This window comes from Petaurus breviceps, unplaced genomic scaffold (assembly GCF_028583685.1).
Source record: "Petaurus breviceps papuanus isolate PSGF00001 unplaced genomic scaffold, PetGlider_PUasm1.0 126, whole genome shotgun sequence".
In the NCBI taxonomy this organism is placed as follows: Eukaryota; Metazoa; Chordata; class Mammalia; order Diprotodontia; family Petauridae; genus Petaurus; species Petaurus breviceps.
Genome location: NW_027185655.1, coordinates 12,795,241 through 12,814,706, shown reverse-complemented (window position 1 = coordinate 12,814,706; position 19,466 = coordinate 12,795,241). Strand labels below are relative to the sequence as shown.

General features: G+C 36.0%; 1 protein-coding gene across 1 annotated transcript in view; it reads left to right on the top strand.

Annotated features, from left to right (window-relative positions):
- PRKG2 (protein kinase cGMP-dependent 2) overlaps window positions 1–19,466 on the top strand; it is a 117,155-nt gene that overhangs the window by 16,016 nt on the left and 81,673 nt on the right. The window contains exons 2-3 of the mRNA XM_069098304.1: window positions 8,798–8,964; window positions 12,253–12,366. Coding sequence (XP_068954405.1) covers window positions 8,798–8,964; window positions 12,253–12,366 — 281 coding nt within the window. The remainder of the gene's footprint in view (window positions 1–8,797; window positions 8,965–12,252; window positions 12,367–19,466) is intronic.

The following is a 19,466-nucleotide window of genomic DNA, read 5'->3' as shown; positions in this document are numbered from 1 at the left end:
TATCTATCTATCTATCTATCTATCTATCTATCTATCTATCTATCTATCTATCTATCTGTATGTATGCATATATATCTATACACACATATATTTGTGGAACCATACATACTTCCATATATCAGTTCTTTCTCTGGAGGTGGATAGCATTTTCCTTCCAAAGTCCTTCATAGTTGATTTGCATGTTCATATTACTCAGAATAGCTTAGTCATTCACAGTTACTCTTTGAACAGTATTGCTGTTACTATATACAATGTTCCCTTGGTTCTGCTCGTTTCACTCTGTATTGTTTCATGGAAGTCTTTCCATGTCTTTCTAAAACCAACCTGCTTGTCATTTTTTACTGTATAGTAGTATTTCATCACAATCACATACCGCAACTTATTCAGCCATTCCCCATTTGATGGATATCCACTCAATTTATAATTCATTGTCTCCACAAAGAGAGCTGCTATAAATATTTTAGGACATATGAGTTTTCTTTTTTTCCCTGATGACCTTGGGAAATAGACCTAATACTGGTATTGATGGATCAAAGGGTATACACAGTTTCAAAACTCTTTGAGCATAATTCAAAATTGTTTTCCAAAATGATTAAAACAGTTCACAATTCCACTAACAGTGTATTAGTGTCCCAATTTTTCCACATCCCTTCCAGCATTTGTCATTTTCCTCTTCTATAACTTTAGTCAATCTGATAGGTGTGAGATGGTACCTCTGAGTTGTTTTAATTTGCGTTTCTCTAATCAATAATGATTTAGAACATTTTTTTCATATCACTATATATAGCTTTGATTTCTTTTTCTAAAAACTGCCTGTTCATAACCTTTGATCATTTATCAATTGGGGAATAAGTCATTATTATAAATTTGACTCAGCTCTCTATATATTTGAGATATGAGGCCTTTTTCTGAGAAATTGGCTATCAATTTACCCATACCCCCTCCTTGCAATTTTCTGCTTTTTTTTCTTTTCTTGGCTCTGTTGGTTTTATTTGTTCAAAAACCTTTTAATTAAATGTAATCAAAATTATTGGTTTTATATTCCAAAATTCTCTCTATCTCTGGTTTATTCATAAATTCTTTTCTTATCCACAAATCTGATAGGTAGTATGTTCCATGCTTCTCTGATTTGCTTAGGATATCTCCCTTTGTCTAGGTCATGTATCCATTTTGATTTTATCTTGGCAAATGGTATGATATTGGTCCATGCCTAGTTTCTGCCAGCCCACTGTCTAGTTTTCCTAGTAATTTTTACCAAAATGTGAGTTCTTATTCCAAAAGCTTAGATCTTTGCATTTATCAAACATGAGGTTACTATAATCATTTACTACTGTGTATTGTTTGTCTACTCTATTTCACTAATCCACCATTTTATTTTTTAGCCAGCACCATTTTGTTTGGATAATTACTGCCTTGTAGTACAATTTAAGATCTGATATTGCTAGACCTCCTTTCTTTATATTTTTTTAAATCAATTCCTTTGACATTCTTGAACGTATGTCCTAAATAAATTTTGATGTTATTTTGTTCTATCTCGATAAAATAATTTTTTTGTAGTTTAATTGGGACGGCATTAAATAAGTAGTTTAGGTAGGATTGTCATTTTGTTATATTGACTTGTGCCACCCATAAACAATTAATATTTCTCAAGTTATTCAAATCTGACTTTATTTTTATAAAATGTGTTTTATAATTCTGTTCACATAGTTCATGGCTTTGTCTTGGCAGGTATACTCTCAGGTATGTTACAATTGTCTATGGTGATCTTAAATGAAATGTCTTTTATTGTCTCTCCTTGCAGGGCTTTGTTGGTGATATATGAAAAATACTGATAATTTATGTGGCTTTATGTTATTGCTTGCTACTTTGCTAAAATTCTTTCAACTAATTTTTTGATTGAATCTTTAGGATTTTCCAGGCTTACCATCATGTCGTCTGCAAAAAGGATGATTAAATTTCCCCACTGTCCATTCTTTTTCCTTCAATTTCTTTTTTCTTTTTTTATTGCTAGCATATCTAGTACAGTGTTGAATAATAGTAATAATGTGTGTCTCTGCTTTACTGGCCATTTTACTGGGAAGGCTTCTAGCTTATCCCCTTTAGAGATGGTTTTACCTAGATACTTCTTACTATTTTAAGGGAAAATGCACTTATGCCTGTGCTTTCAAAAGATTTTAAAAGGATTGAGTGTTGTATTTTGTCAAAAGCCTTTTCTGCATCTATTGATATGATCATATGATTTTTGTTTATTTTGTTATTGATGTAATCAATTATGTTCATAGTTTCCCTTATATTGAACCAGCCCTAAATTTATGGAATTTCTTCATTTCTTGTTAATTTTTCTTAGTAGTTTGGGTTTCTTTTTCCTTAAAAAAAATTAGATATAAAGATTTGTCTATTTCTTTTTTAAAGGTCAGTTCCTAATGTTATTTATTATTTAAATGTGGGGTGTTCATTGAGGAAGTTTTCAACTTTGTTAATCTCTTCTTAAATTTTAGAATTTCTACTTTGGCATTCAATAGAGGTTTTAAAATATTTATTGAGTTTTTAGATATTTTAATTGTATGCCTAATTTTCTCCCTAGGACCTAGCTTTTCTCTTAAATATTTAGCTGTTATGCCATCAGCGCATATATGTTAAGTGTGGATATTAATTCATTCTCTATCATCTTTCAGCATGATAAAATAGTCCTGTTGTATTTTATCTATTGTATTGAAAATTATATTGAAAAAAAATTGTATCTGTTTTAACTAGGCCTAGTTTTGATTTTATCTTTTCTTAGTTCATTATTGCTACACCTACTTTTATGAGCTAAAGTATAAGAGATTTTGTTCTATTTCCTTACCTTGCCTTTGTGTGACTCTTTATTCTTCAATTGTCTTACTTTTCAAGAGAATATTATTGGATTCTGCTTCCTAATCCCTTCTGCTAAACTGTTCCTTTTTATGGGTTAGTTCATCCCATTCATAGTTAACTTTAATTGTATATTTTCTTCCATCCCATTCTCTTATATTATTTTGTCTTTGCTCTTGTCCCTCCTCCTAACAAAGAAGGGGAATGGTGATGAGAAAGGAGAGTGTTCAGCAGCTATTTTCTAGGCTCCATGCTGTCAGCTTCCAGTCCACTGCACCTCTTCTCTTCCTCTCACTTAGACTCCAATCACAACCCATTTAAACTCCTTTCCATGATCTACCCACCAAGGTTAGGGTTTCTTTTGTATATAACTAAATCCTCTTTGAGCCTACCCTCCTTCTTATTCTGTCCCTTCCTTTCTCCCTGTTCTTTCTTGTTTCTTTGCTGAACTGAATGTATTTATACAACAAACTCTGTTTTCTACCTTCTTTTGACCAATTCACATCTAAATGGAATTGAAACGTGCCTGCTTTCCTCACCCTTTTCTTTTTGTTTCCATAATCTTCTACTTGAAAACCTTCCCTTCTTTCCCACCCTCCCCTTTCCCTAGTGTATTTCTTTTTTCATCTCTTTCCTTTTTTCTCTTAAGATCATCAAAACATAACAAAAGTATTCCTGGGTCCTCTGACTTATTTAACTACCTAAATGCCCCGTGATGGCATTTGGCTTTTGAGGGGACTCTTGTATCATTGCTCCCTGTTAGAATGTAGCTTCCCCTTCCTTATGTATTCAACTCTCAATTGCTTATTCATACCTACCTTTTTATATTTCTCTTGAAAATTGTATTTGTATTTCAAAGCTTCTATACAACTTGACCTTTTCATCAGTAATTCTTGGAAGTACTCTATTTTTTTAAAAGTCCATTTGTCCTCTGTAGGATTACACTCAGATTTTCTGGGTAAGTAATTTTTTGGTTTTAAATCTACATTTGCCTTTTGGAATTTTGTATTTCAGACTTTCCTCTTCTTTGTAGTGGTGGCTACAAAAACCTGTGTTACCTGAATGTGGTTCCTTAATATTTGTACTCTTTTTTCCCTTGTTTTGGTAGCATTTTGCCTTTAACTTGGGATCCTCTGGATTTTGACTATGATGTTCCTGGTTATTTTCAATTCTGTAGTTTTCTTTTAGGAGGTGACTAATAGGTTCTATTTCACTTTGACTTCTGGGTCTAAGAAATTTGGGTGATTTTCTTTTATGAACTTTGAGATGATATGTGTGCTTTTGGTCATGGTTTTCAGGTAGCCCAAAGATTCTTCAATTATTTCCCCTTTTTCTATTTTCTAAATATTTTTTTAAAATGAGATACCCTATATTTTCTTCTATTTTTTCCAATTTTTGACTTTGTTTTAATATTTCTTGTTTTTCCCTTGCATCATTAACTTCCGTTTGTCCCATTCTAATTTTAAAAGAATTTGTTAGTCGGATAAGGTTTTGTACATTTTTGTACTATGTTGTTAATCCCCCTTCTAAAACGTTCCTCAAATACTCTCATTTATTTTTTAAATGAAAATTATATTTTATTTCTGAATATTTCTCTCACTCTCCCCTCCCCAGGGAACATTGTAGCAAAAAATAAAAAAGAAGAAAGAGAAAAAAAATCAGTTTAACAAAAGTAATGCATTAACCAAGTCTGACAGTATACTTAATATTCTTAGTAAAGAAGGGAGGTCATAACCATCAAATTTTCAAATAACTTTTTTTCAGTTGACAGCTGTAAATGATTATTAAAAAATAAACAATGGAATGAAGAATTAATTGCCTAATTATTAGGACAAAACCAACAATATGAAGTATACTATGGGATGTGTAAAATTCTGTAACTAGATCCAAAAATTCAATCAAGCAAGTCTGAAGTAGAGAAAAAAAATGGCTTGGCAATAGTTTAAGTAAAAAGAGCTAAGGGATTCTAGGTAATAACAAACTTACCATATAGAGTGTGATTCAGCCACTTAAAAACAAACAAACAAAAAACTCAATTATAATGTTAGGTCCTGTTACTAAAAGTATAGTGTTCAGATCACAGGTTATCACGGTCCTTCTGTACTTTGCTGTGATCAGATTCCATCTGAAGTATGATTGCAGGAACTAGTGAATTCCCTGTCTCCTCTCATATTTTTGGAAGATTGGATAGTAATTGGTCAGGGATGTCATTCTTGCCATTGGTTAAGACTCACAGACTATGTCATGTATAATGTTCTATTAATTTCCTTCTCACAATTTCTGACTTTTGGTGACCAGTGTTCTATGATTTCCATCTGCTGCCCTCACTAATGGGTGAGCTGAACTCAGACCTTTGTGGTTTCAATATAGAAAGTTATATATTTTTTTCCTCTGTGTGGGGTACATAGATATTTACTTCAAGTCCCATGTCCCTGGCTTCAGCAACATATACTCCAATGATTCATTTTACCCTGAGCTAGTTATTCTACTGAGTTCTTCCTCTCCTGCTGGATTTCTGCTCCAGTCATGTGAAATGCTTATTAAATAAAAAAAGAAATGATTCTCTGACATCACTACATATTTTTGGCAGAGATTTCTTAGGTTTAATGGTGTGAAGTCATTTAGTACATCTCATCCCAGGACTTGTTGCTAACCAAGGGCTAGTGGGTTAGCCAGCCCAATTGCATGCTTCCTTCTTCACTAACAATTTACTGAAGGCATGAAACTTTTGAATTGCTTTCTTATTCCTTCTCTTCTTCACACCAAAGTCTGTGTTATTTTCATATTTTTCCTATGCATTTTTCCCAGGCCCAGGGGGCTAGGAACTGTGTAGGGTGAACATGAGGAAATTCTCAGTAATTAATGTGAACAGAGGAATTTTAACCATTGAAAACTTGACTGAAGGATCTTTCAGCGTGGTCTCAACTTTTTTTTGTTCACTTTTGACTCATTTTTAAAAAGTTCAAATTAAAAATATTTTTCCATTAGAAAAAAGTTGCCTTCTCTCTTTTCCACCTTTTTTTTTTTAACTCCCTAGTATCTTATTTAATTTGTAAAAACCTCTTAAATGCTTTTTAAAAACCTCTTGCCTTGTGTCTTCAAAATTCTAGCAAAACTTGTGCCCAAGATGCCATTTTGTTGTTATTGAGGATTTGTTTATAGATGCTTTGGGGTCATTCTCTCTCTCTCTTTTTTTTTTAAAGTTTGTGTCTTCAGCATCCTTCTCTCAATGTCTTCAAATAGTCCTGTATTATGGGTGTCTTTTTTTAAAAATTCTTCCAGCCCACTTAACTTCAGACTTCATATTAGAGTTGGTCTCTGCACATTTCTGGAAGGAACGACTGGGTTGAACGTATGTCTCCTTGGTTCTATTGCTATTTTCTTGATGTGTTGATTGTTATGTTATCCTAGGATCTCACAGACAGCTCAGATTTGGGACCTGCAAACTTTCCTTCCTTCTTAAGCGATCTTATCTAGGGCAAAGTTTGAACACTGACCCCCTGCTCTTCACTTTGCAATTCCTCACTTGTGTTTGGTCAGGAACACACTTGTGAGCTTGCCCCTGATTGGCGTGTCAGTAGACTTCTACTGGACTGAGCCATCATTGTACAGCTGGAAAGCTTTGCTGGTCTGGGCCTCCTGCTCTGGCTGTCCCATGGCAGGCTTCTGACCAGACTTGGGGCTGGAGCTGAGCCCCTGATCCTGGGACCAGAGCCACTTAGCTATTGCTTGGGTCCATCTCTCTGGAAAGTCATCACTAGGTATACGACCCTCTTTGAGCCTACACTGACCCTGGGATTGGGTAATGAGCCACAGAGCTTCTAGTTGGCACCTGTTTCTGCAACCTGCATGAGGCCAGACTCCTCTCTGTGTGCCTGGGACTTCTGAGTGCTCTGGTTTACAACATTGGTCATCTTTTATTTTCCACATTCTAATTCTCTGTGAGGTCATTCCATCTGGACCCCATCACCAGGTTCTACAAACCTTCTTGTTTTCCTTTGCCAATTCCTGCTAGAAAAAGTACTCAATTCGATTTTCTTTTGTTGCTACTTATTTATATTTTTAAAAATTCTCCATCAGGTGCCTTGTCTGATGCATTTCTAGATCTCTATGATGGAATTGTGTATGAGAGCTCATCTGTACTTCCTTCTACTATTTTACCATCTTGGTTCTACCCTCCTCATTTCTTTTCTAGTTCTTTCATGAAGTCTTATTTCCTTATTTTATACCTCTTAAAAAGCTCCATTACTTCATTTCCTCTAGCAATTCTAGTTGACCTTATAGTAGAGTTTTGCTTGTGGATTTTGCTATCTTCTATTTTTATATCTTGGATGCTGCTGGCATCATAATAGCTATGGATGATGGAAATCTTTGTTATCACTTTGTTTACTCATTCTTCTAGCCTTACTAACTAAATTGAGACTTTGGGTTATGGCCAGGCACTCTGTCTGACTGTCAGAGCCTTGTTTGGTTGTTAAGTGTGTTCTCCTGTTCCTAGTGCTGACCTAAGATGGATCAGTCTGTGTTCCTTTAAACTTGTCATATACCATACACAGTCTGATTAAGAGTGAAGTCTGATTCTAGCCCTGTTGATCAGAGCCTTGCCAGCTGTATATCTTTGCATGTGTCTGGGTGACAATACTATAGCCTTGACCCAGCCCCATCAGATAGTGTGTGTAATGAGGGCTTATTGATGTCCTGAAGGATATGTTGTAGAAATGATTCTTACTCAGTATCTCTATGGCTTCTGATTTCCCTTCCAAAGCTGGTATTCTGTAATAATTAACATTGGCAAAATATCTCCTTTGTGAAAAGGGTTGGTCCTTAAGATGCTTTCCAGAAGTAAAATAATATTTAAATGGAAAAGAAGTCAAATAAACATAATTTTAAAGACCCTTCAAAAGAGAGGAGACTAGGGAAGGTCTTAACTTACCCATCTGTGACTATGCTTAGAGTGAAAATGTGGGTAGAGATAAAAGCAAAGCCTAGAATAAATACTTTGGCAAACCTTTCTGCCCTGGCACAGTGAATGTAATGCTGGGCCTGGAGTCAGGAAGACCCGAGTTCAAGTCTGGTCTCAGACAATAGCTGTATGACCCTGAGCAAGTCACTTAAATTCTCTGTCTCAGTTTCCTAAAATGCAAAATGAGAGTAATAATAACACCTCCCTTCTAGGGTTGTTGTGAGGATCAAATGAAATAATATTTATAAAGTCCTTAGAACAGTGTCTGGTACATACTGGGGCTTAATAAATGTTTCCTTCCTTCTTTTTTTCCTTCTTTCCTTTCTTTGCTTCCTTGCCTTGCTTCCTTCCTTCCTTCCTTCCTTTCTTTACCTACCATGTATACTGGGAAAAGTAATTTAAGTAGTCAGTGATATTTCAATTTTCTATGCTGAAAAACAAATATTCATCTGTAGTGTTTGGAAGATCTTAGAAAGAAGAAATCTTGGAAAAGATAATTTCGAGTGTCAATCAGTAATATTTCTTTAAAAACAAAAATAACAAAATTACATACAAGCTTTTCCAGCAGTCTTCCAAAAAAAATTTAAGCACCATAATTCTATGGATGAAGTGCTTTGTTAATCTTTGAAAGCCGCCAGTGACATTATATGTCATTTCAATGGAAATACATTGGCAGAAATTTCTCATCTGCAAAGTCGAATAGTATTGTGGAAAGAGTTGGGAGGCTTGGGTTCAAATCTTAGCTCTATTATTTAGTACCTATGACCTTGGGAAAGTCACTTAACCTAAACTTTTGGGGCCATAGTTTTCCTTATATTTAAACTGAGGGGGTTGTAATACATAGATCCTAAAATCCTGTACAGTCTAATTCTGTGGTCCTCTCTGTTGGCAGCCAAACAGAAAAATTCAAGTAAAAGTGATATGAAAGGTGACCTTGTTCTTTATTTCCTGCAAACTAACATTTCTTTTGCATAACACCAGTGACAAGAAGCTCATCACAGATGCCCTGAATAAAAATCAGTTTTTGAAGAGACTGGACCCTCAGCAGATCAAAGATATGGTGGAATGTATGTATGGAAGAAGCTACCCACAAGGCAGTTATATTATTAAGCAAGGAGAACCGGGAAATCATATTTTTGTATTGGCAGGTGAGTCTTTGACTAATTAGGCTCCTGATCCTTATAAACAACAATAATGTTGTTGGCTGTATTTTGATGTTTATCAGAATTTTTTTTAAATTTCATTAATTTGTCTGAAGTTAGCAATTTTTTTGTTGTTTAGTCATTTTCAATTGTGTCTGACTCTTTGTGGCCCCATATGGTGTTTTCATGGCAAAGATATTGGACTGGCTTACAATTTCCTTCTCCAGCTCATTTTACAGATGAGGAAACTGAGGCAAACAGCATTATTAAGTGAGTTGCCCAGGGTCACACAGCTAGTAAGTGTCTGAGGCCAGATTTGAGCTAATGAAAAAGAATCTTCCTGACTTCATGACCTAGCTCTCTATGGAGTTACCTAGCTGCCTTGAGGTTAGGAAATAGTAATACATAAAACCTGCATTACAACCCAGAAATATCAGCATTGCTTATTTCCTTCTCGTTAAAAGAAAGACAATTTGACCTGTAGTACTGCAACTAATATTGAAATTCTGATGTTGACTTTCTTGAACTAAAATAAACCATTTTTAATATACTCCAAAGAAAATTACTAGTCTTTTGAATGAGAAGTTGAAACCAATCCATACATAGACAAATGCAGTGAAATGTGGCAGGATTAGAGCTCTTCAATCCTTTTTATAAACCACTAAAATATTTCCCTTCCTGTCCCATACTCCTTTGTGGAAGATTAGGAAGACAGTGAATACCACTGGATTTGGAAATAGAAGCTAAAAAGGGAGCGATTCCCAAATGAAGATGAATCATAAGTATTTATTCAACCCTTTGCTTGCCAAAGTTTGAAACTAGCCCCAGTTTGGCCATTTGAGTAAAAGGTACCAAACTAGGCTTCCAAGATTGGAGTGATGAAAGAATTATTTCAGGCTGTTGACTTTTTATTTATGCTATTCTCTGATTTGAATAATACAAAAAATGATTTGACTGGGCTTGGTCCATGAGGCTATAAGTCAAGACGACATGTTTTAGTCTCAAACATGTGATAAGTATTCATATACTCAATATAGACGTATATATGTAATGAACTTGTATACACATGCATGTATATATGTACATATATTCCTATTCATATCTCATAGAAGACTGATTCTGTACTTTGATTATGTGAACAGATCAGTTGTCTAAGTATTGCTGTAAAAGCCATTCCATTTGTTCATGGAATATCACTCTTCATGTCTCTTATGGATCCCTTTTTGGCTATTACATCCCCTGGAGGTTACAGTGGAAAGTCCTGAATTGCTGCAGTCAGAGGACCTGAATCCACCCCCCTCCTTCCCCAACACACCCCAAATTCTTCTATGTACTGTCACGGTGACCTTGAGCATGTCACTTGGCTGTCTCATATAACAACTGAGGGGTAGACAAAATTATCTCTAAGCCCTTCCCAATGCCAAATCCTATAAAGTACTGGTCTGGTTACCTGTACATAAGCAGTTTCATTATGGCTCAGTTTTTGGAGACTGGCAATCTCATTTTATTTCTCTCTCCTGAAGATCTCTTTATCTCTAACACTTTGTAATTCACTCTGCATTGAAATGATAAGTTACAGTTTAAAAGAAAAGCTGCTTAGTTATTAGAATTATCCCAAAGTAGAATAGGTTGAATTGAGAGATGATTAGTTTTCATTGCTGGAGGTTTCTAAACAGAAGCAATGGGTGATCACTCTTTGATTCTCATATTCCTAAATTTTAAAAAGGGAATAATAATTCCCACACTACCTGCCTTTAATGGTTATTATGAAGAAAGTGCTTTTAGGGGAGGCTAGGTGGAGCAGTGAATAGAGCACCAGCCCTGGAGTCAGGAGGACCTGAGTTCAAATCCAACCTCAGACACTTAACACATACAAAAACTAGCTGTGTGACCTTGGGCAAGTCACTTAATCCCAGTTGCCCTCCAAAAAGCAAAAAAAAGTGCTTTTAAAATAGTGTAAATGTTCACTTCAATATTGCTGGGCTTTTTTGTTTGTTTGTTTGTTTGTTTTTGTAGAGGGGATCAGGTATGGGGAGAGATTTTAGAGTCACCAACGGATTATTTCATTTGATCTCACAAATCTAATGAGAGTTTAGTATCATTCAAAGAGTATGAGATTTGTAGCTAGAGGTCTAGGTGGTTAATCCTGTGTCTGTGACTTATTGACTGTATGACCTTGGGTTTGGCTCTTCATCTTTCTGTGTCGCAGTTTCCTGGAGGTTAAATGAGTTAAATGTAGTGAACTACAGAGACTGTAAGACCTCTTCCAAGCCCAAGATCCGAAAGTAGTATCCTCACTTTATATTTGGGCTGAGGAAGGAGGGATTTAACTGATTTGCCTTAAATCAGACAGCCAATTAGTGACAAGGTTAAGTTTCATTCCCAGCTGACTTCCAATCAGATACACATTCTGATTAGTGTGATCCAAAATCTCTGGTAGGAAGAGAACGATGAAATTCAAGCAAGATCCCATTTTAACAAATTCTACAGAATGATCTGATGATTTTTGTTGTGATGACATTCAGTTTAAATAAATGCATTTTTGCTTAAAATACATATCCCAAATCATGACTCAGAAGTTATCCAGCATCTGTGTAATGAATTAAGGAAAAATGAAATTAAATTCTTTTGAATTCAGTAGGGAAAGAGGGATATGTTGTATATTGCCTTTCCTCCACTAAACTAGATAATTTTTGTGTTAGGGTTATTTTGTTGTTGATATTACTGTTGGTGATGGTTGCCTTATTATTTAGGTTTTCCACAACCACTATCAGGATGATGAATTGTGTGAGATAATTTACATTACTTCATTTATATAATGATTTATATAAGGTTTACAAAATGCACTACAAATATTTCATTTTAACTTTACAACTTCAGGAGGCAGGTGTTATTATTATACCCTTTTTTTTCAGATGAGGCAATAGAGGCAGACAGGTTAAGTGATTTGCCCAAGGTTATACAGCTAGTTACTTTCTGAAGCAGGATTTGAACTCATGTCTTGTTGATTCTAGGTTCAGTACCATATCCACATTAAGAAAATCAAAGAGTCTGTTGATTGATGTTTAGGCATTCATTACATAATTTTAAATTGTAGATAATTAATTTTAAGCAGATTAGCAAAACCTTGTTAATTTCTTCCATACATCAGAATATGAAAGGAGCTTTGTTATATAAAACTCTTTGTTATTTATTTTTATCTGTGTGCTTTTTTATTCACTTCCTCATTTAGTTTATGTAATCCAGCTTGATTTTATTGTATTCATCTTCTAAAATTGTGCTTAACAATTTTAGAGGGAAGAGTAGAGGTATTCCAAGGGAACAAGCTTCTATCATCCATCCCGATGTGGACAACATTTGGCGAGCTAGCTATTTTATACAACTGTACAAGGACGGCTTCAGTAAAAGGTACATTTTATATAACATTGAACTAATAAAACATGTTAAACATACTAAAGTCACTATTTTCACAAGATGTGAAGTATTTACATGGTCATCTTACTTAAATGTACACTGACAGTACATTGGGTGAGCCAAAAGTGCAATGCAGTTTGGGAAAGTGAAGTAGAGAATTATTGAAATTATCCAGGTGATTTAAATACAATAGAATGTTTCCTCATGGTTATCTGTATGTTCAATGCGAAAATGACTTTTCTTTGCATTATTCTAATATTGAAGTAGATCTGTGACCTCATCAAAGGTCACAGATATATATCATACATAGAGCCCCACACAATATATATTATATATAAAATTATATATTATAATGATAAAGTTATATCATTGTAATATATCATTATAAATATATATTATAACATACATATATATTTATAACAATGCAGATTCTAGCCTGTCTGTGCTTGCCCATTTTGTGGGACTCTTGTCTGCATTTTTCATAACTTCATCACAGGGGGTCCATCCAATGCATTGGGCACCTTTAATTTTTCCAGACACCACAAGAATGCCAGTAGAGTACACAATGCACCAGTTATCTCTCATTCTGACTATGTTACCAGCTCTTCACCCATGAAACCTTTTATTAGCCCATCAACTAAAATTGATCTCCTCTGATCTCTCTCATGCCACTGTGATCACTTCTATACATAGCTCAACTTATGGCTTGTCTTCTAATTTTTTGTCTACATGTATTATCCCTTAATAATCTATATGACCTAGGATAACTCATTTAAGGTTGGTTATGAAATAAGGGGTTTGGACAAGATGTCCTAGGTTTCTTTAAGCTTTAAATCTATGGTCTTATTTGTATCCCAAGCACCTTGCGCACAGTAGACATCTAATACATCTTTTTAAAAAATTTTTTTATATATTTTCTTATTTTTCAAATGCTTTATTAACTTCTCATTTACATAATTCATTTCTGCCAGATTTTGAGTTACCAATTTTCTCCCCATTTGTCCTCTACCCACCGCCCCAAAATAGCAGTCCCACAGGATATCCCTTCCTCCAATCTGCTCTCTCCTATATTTTCTCCCATACCCCTTTCGACTTTTCCAGTGGATCTCTATGTCCCAGTACCTGTATATCTTATTTCCCAATTACATGTAAAATAGTATTAATAATATTGTATATATATTTGAATATTTGATTTTAAAATTTTGAATTCTAGATTCATTCCCTTCCTCCCTTGTCACCCACCTTTACTGGGAAGATAAGCAGTTCAGTATATGTTGTACATGTGTGGCTAATGCAAAACAATAACATAGTAGATATATTGTAAAAGACTGACTATATTTCCCTCCCTCCTATCCCACCTCCCACTTGTTCTATTCTCTGCTTTGATCTTGTCCCTTTTCAAAAGTGGGTGCTTCCAACTTCTCTCCCCCCAGCCTGCCTTCCCTTCCATCATCCCCCTCTCATTCCCTTCCCCCCTACTCTCCTGGAGGGTGAGATACTCTATCTAGTATGTCTTTTCACTCCCTCCTCAAGCCAAATTCAATGGGAATAAGGTTGACCCATTCCCTTTTGCCTTCCTATTCTCCCCCTCCATTATAACCATTTTCCCTTGCCTCTTTTATATGATATAGTTTACCCCATTCTGCCTCTCCCCATCTCCTCTCATTATATTGCTCTCTAACCTCTTAATTTCACCTTTTAAGTATCATCCCTTCTCGTTAAATTGGTCCTGTGCCCTCTATCTATGTATACCTGTAAACATATATACACACATTCACATATGTATTCATATGCCCATATACCCTCATATATAGACACACACACACACACACACACACACACACACACATATATATATATATATATATATATATATATTTCTATTCCCTTCATCTACTGAGAAAAGTTTCATAAGTTACAATTATTGTTTTTCCATGTAGGAATGTTAATAGTTCAACTTTAATAATTACCTTATGATTTCTTTTCCCTGTTTACCTTCTCATGCTTCTCTTGCTTCTTGTATCTGAATGTCAAATTTTCTATTCAACTCTGGTTTTTTCAATAAGAATGCTTGAAAGTCCTCTATTCCACTGAATGACCATATTTTCCCCTGAAACATGATACTCAGTTTTGCTGGGTAGGTGACTCTTCGTTTTAATCCCAGCTCCTTTCACCTCTGAAATATCATATTCCAAGCCCTTCAATCCCTCAGTGTAGAAGCTGCCAGATCCTGGGTTATCCTGATTGTGTTTGCACAATATTGAAATTGTTTCTTCCTGGTTGCTTATAATATTCTCTCCTTAATCTGGGAATTCTGGAAGGTGGCTATAATATTCCTAGGAGTTTTCTTTTTGGGATCTTTTTCAGGAGGTAGTTGGTGGAGTCTTTCAACCTCTATTTTGCCCTCTGGTTCTAAAACATCAGGGCAGTTTTCTTTGAGAACTTCCTGGAGGATGATTTCTAGGTTCTTACTTTGATCATGGCTTTCAGGTAGTCCAATAATTTTTAAATTATCTCTCCTGGATCTATTTTCCAGGTCAGTGGTTTTTCCCATGAGATATTTCACATTGCTTTCTATTCTTTCATTTGTTTGGATCTGTTTAACAGCATCTTGATTTCTCATAAAGTCATTAGCTTCCATTTGCTCCAATCTAATTCTGAAGCAATGATTCTTCTCATTGAGCTTTTGAGATTCTTTTTCCATCTGGCAAATTCAGCTTTTTAAGGCATTCTTCTCCTCATTGCCTTTTTGAGCCTCTTTTGCCATTTGAGTCACTCTGTTTTTTAAGGTATTATTTTCTTCAGTCAGGCTGTTGACTCTCATTTCATAATTTTCTTGCATTGTTCTCATTTCTCTTCCCAATTTTTCCTCCACTTCTCTTATCTGCTTCTTAAGGTCCTCTATGGCCTGTAATCAGCTCGTATTTTCCTTTGAAGCTTTTGGTGCAGGAGTTCTGACTTCACTGTTTTCCTCCTTTGTTCCATGCTTTGCTCCTTTTTGTCCCCCAAATAGGAGTCTAATGTTGGAATCTTCTGTCTGCTTTGTTTCCTTTGCCTGGTCATGTCACCCCTCATTCACTTGACCCCTGGACTTTTTGCCACAGTAGGACTCTGCCACCAGACAGGGGAGCTTTCATCCCAAATGCTGAGGTTTTCTCAGCTGCCAGAGGTATTAGATGGGTGCCCTCTCTGATGTCTCCCCATGCTCTGGCAAGCTGGACACACACCCCAGGACCTCCACCCTAGACTGCAATCCAGATCCAAGAAGGTTAAAGCAAGAGCGATTACCCCTCAGACTGGTGCATGGTCCCCCTACACTCTGCAGGCCAGGAGCTGAAGCTGCCACATGATGTTGGCTTGCTGTGCAGGGGTCTCAGTGGCTTCTCACCCCAGGGGCAAAAGCTATGCACTCCCACTTACTGGGTCCCAAAGTCCAGACTGCACTGACGTCTCACTTTGTCCTTCACATCTATGTGTTGATAAATCTGGAAACAGCCACAGCTGCTGCTGATCTGGAGTCCCTCTGGCCTATGGCTGTTCAGCTCCACCCTGGGGCTAAAGCCTTGGCGTGGGCCTGGGCTCGGCTCCCAGAGCGCTGTGCTGGCAGATTCCTGATGGCCTGCCGGACTGTCCTCAGTGGGAGGTTAGCTTCTCTGTGTAATTTTGTGGGTTCTGCAGCTCCAAAGTTTGTTCAGAGTCCCCTTTTACATGGATTGGGGAAGGTGGAAGCTGGAGCATTAGGGAGGTCCTGCTTCTACTCTGCCATCTTGACTTTGCCCCCCATCTAATACATTTATTTTGGTGAAATGTTCTGTTCTTAAAAACAAAAGCAGAACAGACCTAGCATCTCTTACTTTTTTAATCTTGTTTGATCTTTATAGTTATGTCTCTGGTTTTCATGTGAAGTCATTTCCTTTTTCTCGTTTCAGGACCGTATTTTCAGCTGGAAATGGTCATTCACCTGCTCCTTTCTTACCTCTTTTTATTTTCATCTTCCTCTTTGCTCTTCTCTATCTACCCTTCTCTTCCATAAGGCTGATTAAGCATTCTTTACCAAAGAAAAGCCTATCTATGTTATCTCAAGATGCCAGTCCCCAGATTATTAGAAGTACCATAGAAAAGTACCACAAGAAGTATCATAAAAAAAATTAGACTCAACTTTAAAGAATCTTCATCTGAATTACATACCTTCAGCCTAGTTTCCTTTTGTATGACAGCATCCCTCTGAACTACTTCTCATTTATTGGGAAATAACCACAGACCTAATGCCAGGGATTCTGTGTTGTAAGTGACTTCATACACTTAGCCTAACCCATATCTGAAGAAGAAAACTCACTACAACATCCAAAACCGGGTATCATATGGATACTACTTAAAGTTGTTAGAGGGAGCTCAATACCTTCCAAGATATCCCATTACAGCTTGCTAGGAAATTTTCTTTTAAAAACTATTGTTTTTTTTTTTAATTTTTAGCAATACAGTTATGAACCAACAATAACACTGCCTATAAAAATCTTCTCTTGTTGAAAAACAAAGCAACACAGTAACCACATCTGACAGTATATCGTGCAATATTCTGCATCTGTATCCTCTTTGCCAGCAGGAGGATAGCATGCATCATTTTTGGTCCTCTGGGGTCAGAATTGTTTGTTGCCTTTAATACAAATAATATCTTTTAGTGTTATTTTCAATTTGAATTGTGATGTTGCATATTGTGTATGATTTTCTGCAGATTGTTCTGTTGCCTGTGATTTCTTTATACCAGTTCATATAAACCTTCCCATATCTCTTTGATCTCCTCATATTCATCATTTCTTATCATGCAATAATGTTAATATTCCACAATTTATTCAGTAATTTCCCATTTGGTGAACACCACCTTTATTTCCTTTTTTAAACTATGAAAACGATTGCAGTGAATATTTTTGTATATATATATTGTCCTTTGGTCACTTGTCTACTGGGGAATAGGGCATGATCTTGTATCAATTTCCTGTTTTTCATAAAATCCCAGAATTTTTTTTTTCAAGTTAGAAGGAAGATCAGTGACTAGACTAACCCTTACCTGAACAAGAATTTCCTTTGAAAAAATGTCAGCGATGTTGGCTCGATTTAAGCTCAGAGTACATTAAAACTCCTAGATCTTTTTCAGACTACTATAGTCTTACCCTTTCTTGGACTATTAAAGTTACCTAATGTTTGAGATTTTACATTTTTTTCCAATTGAACTTCATGTCGCTAGAGGTATTTCAATGTTCTAGTGAATCAAAAATTTTAAAACCTGGAAAGGAATAATGATAATTAACTAGCTATTATTAATTAAGGTTTAAAGAATTGAAATGGGGGTGGCTAGGTGGCGCAGTGAATAGAGCATCGGCACTGGAGTCAGGAGGACCTGAGTTCAAATCTGGCCTCAGACACTTAACACTTACTAGCCATGTGACCTTGGGCAAGTCACTTAACCCCAATGGCTCTGCCCTCTCTCCTCCAAAAAGCAGAAAAAAAAGAATTGAAATGATTTGCTCATAGTCACACATCTAATAAATCTCTGAGGAAGGATTATGATTCAGGTTTTCCTGTTTCCAGGTGCATCCACTCCACCATCTAGCTGCCTAGTATTCTAGCTATCCTTCTCAGTTTTGTGTCATCTGGAAATTTGATTACCATGGTCTCTATGCTTTTATTTTTTCCTCTTTTTTTCCATTCACGTTTTTATAAAAATCTTTGGCAAAAATATCAAGGTGAAAAGAAGAGGCTTGAGAAAAGTCTATTATACTTCAGCTGAACTTAAAAGAGCAGAAAGAGCAATTCTTATTTCAAGCCTTGTTGTTTGTTATTGTTCAATTATTTCATCATGTCTGACTCATCTTGGCAAAGATACTGGACTGGTTTGCCATTTCCTTCTGTAGTTCATTTTGTAAGGGAGGAAACTGAGGCAAACTGGGTTAAGTGACTTGCTCAGGGTCACACAGCTAGTAAGTGTCTGAGGCCAGATTTAAGCTCATGAAGATGAGTCTTCCTGACTCCAGGTCTAGTGCTCTATCCACTGTGCCACCATTAGGCAAGTCATAAAATTATTAGCTATTCTGCTTTTGGTAGAGAGAGGCAGAAGGAGAGGCAATCAGATACAGAAGTGCCCCATCACTCCTCTATCCTCCCTCTGTACCAGGCCACTGATCTATTTCTCAAACTCTTCTATTTCCTTTCTGCTTCTATTTCCCTACAGGTGGTATGTAGGATCCTTCAAGAGACATGCTTTAATCATTAATCTCTTTGCAGTAAGTTTCAATGGTATCTAAGATCTCAAATATTCTCATTGATGTTAGAATCTACACTTCTCCTCCTTCTTTCTTCTTCTCCTTTTCCTTCCCCTTCCCTTTCCCTTTCCCCTTCTCCTCCTCCTCCTCCTTCTTCAAAAAACTCTTGTGCTTTTGTGCATAAGCATTTTTAAGACCCTAAATTTTGTTGCAACTTTCTTGAATTTTAGAGCTTGTGTACCTATGTGAGTGAAATTCATCTGACACCCACTACCCCTTATTCCATGTTTACATATGCTTCTTCTCATATACCTCTCTTAAAGCAAATTCCTTTCCCTTCTTCCTCCTTTCTACATTACTGTATTCCTTTCCACCTTCTCTACTTTTCAAAAGTTAAGATTCCTAGAACAGAACACAATATATTCCCAGAAACTTACTTTTTCTTAGTGAACTTCCTCAAGATTCTTTGAAAGTACTAAGATTCTGAAAGGACATTTGTATCTTTTTCTCACATTACAGAACTTCTTATCCTTTTTTTGGGGGGGGGATTGTTTCATCATCTCAGTAGTCTTATGAAGTGCATGGTCTTCTCAGAATAGTGCTTTTAAGTGCTTAAAATAAAACCATAATATCACAAGGAAATAAATTGCATCAAAATACAATTATAAAAATATTTTTGAAGAACCACTTTGTGGTATTCCAGGTAGAAAACCCCTGCAATATAAACATTTTAGGACTGCATCATCATATAGTCCTTTCCAGCTGTTCACATAAATTCACTTTCCTAGGTTTCTCTTGAAGTGTTGTGTTTGCATTTCAGAGTTCCTACTCAGCTTT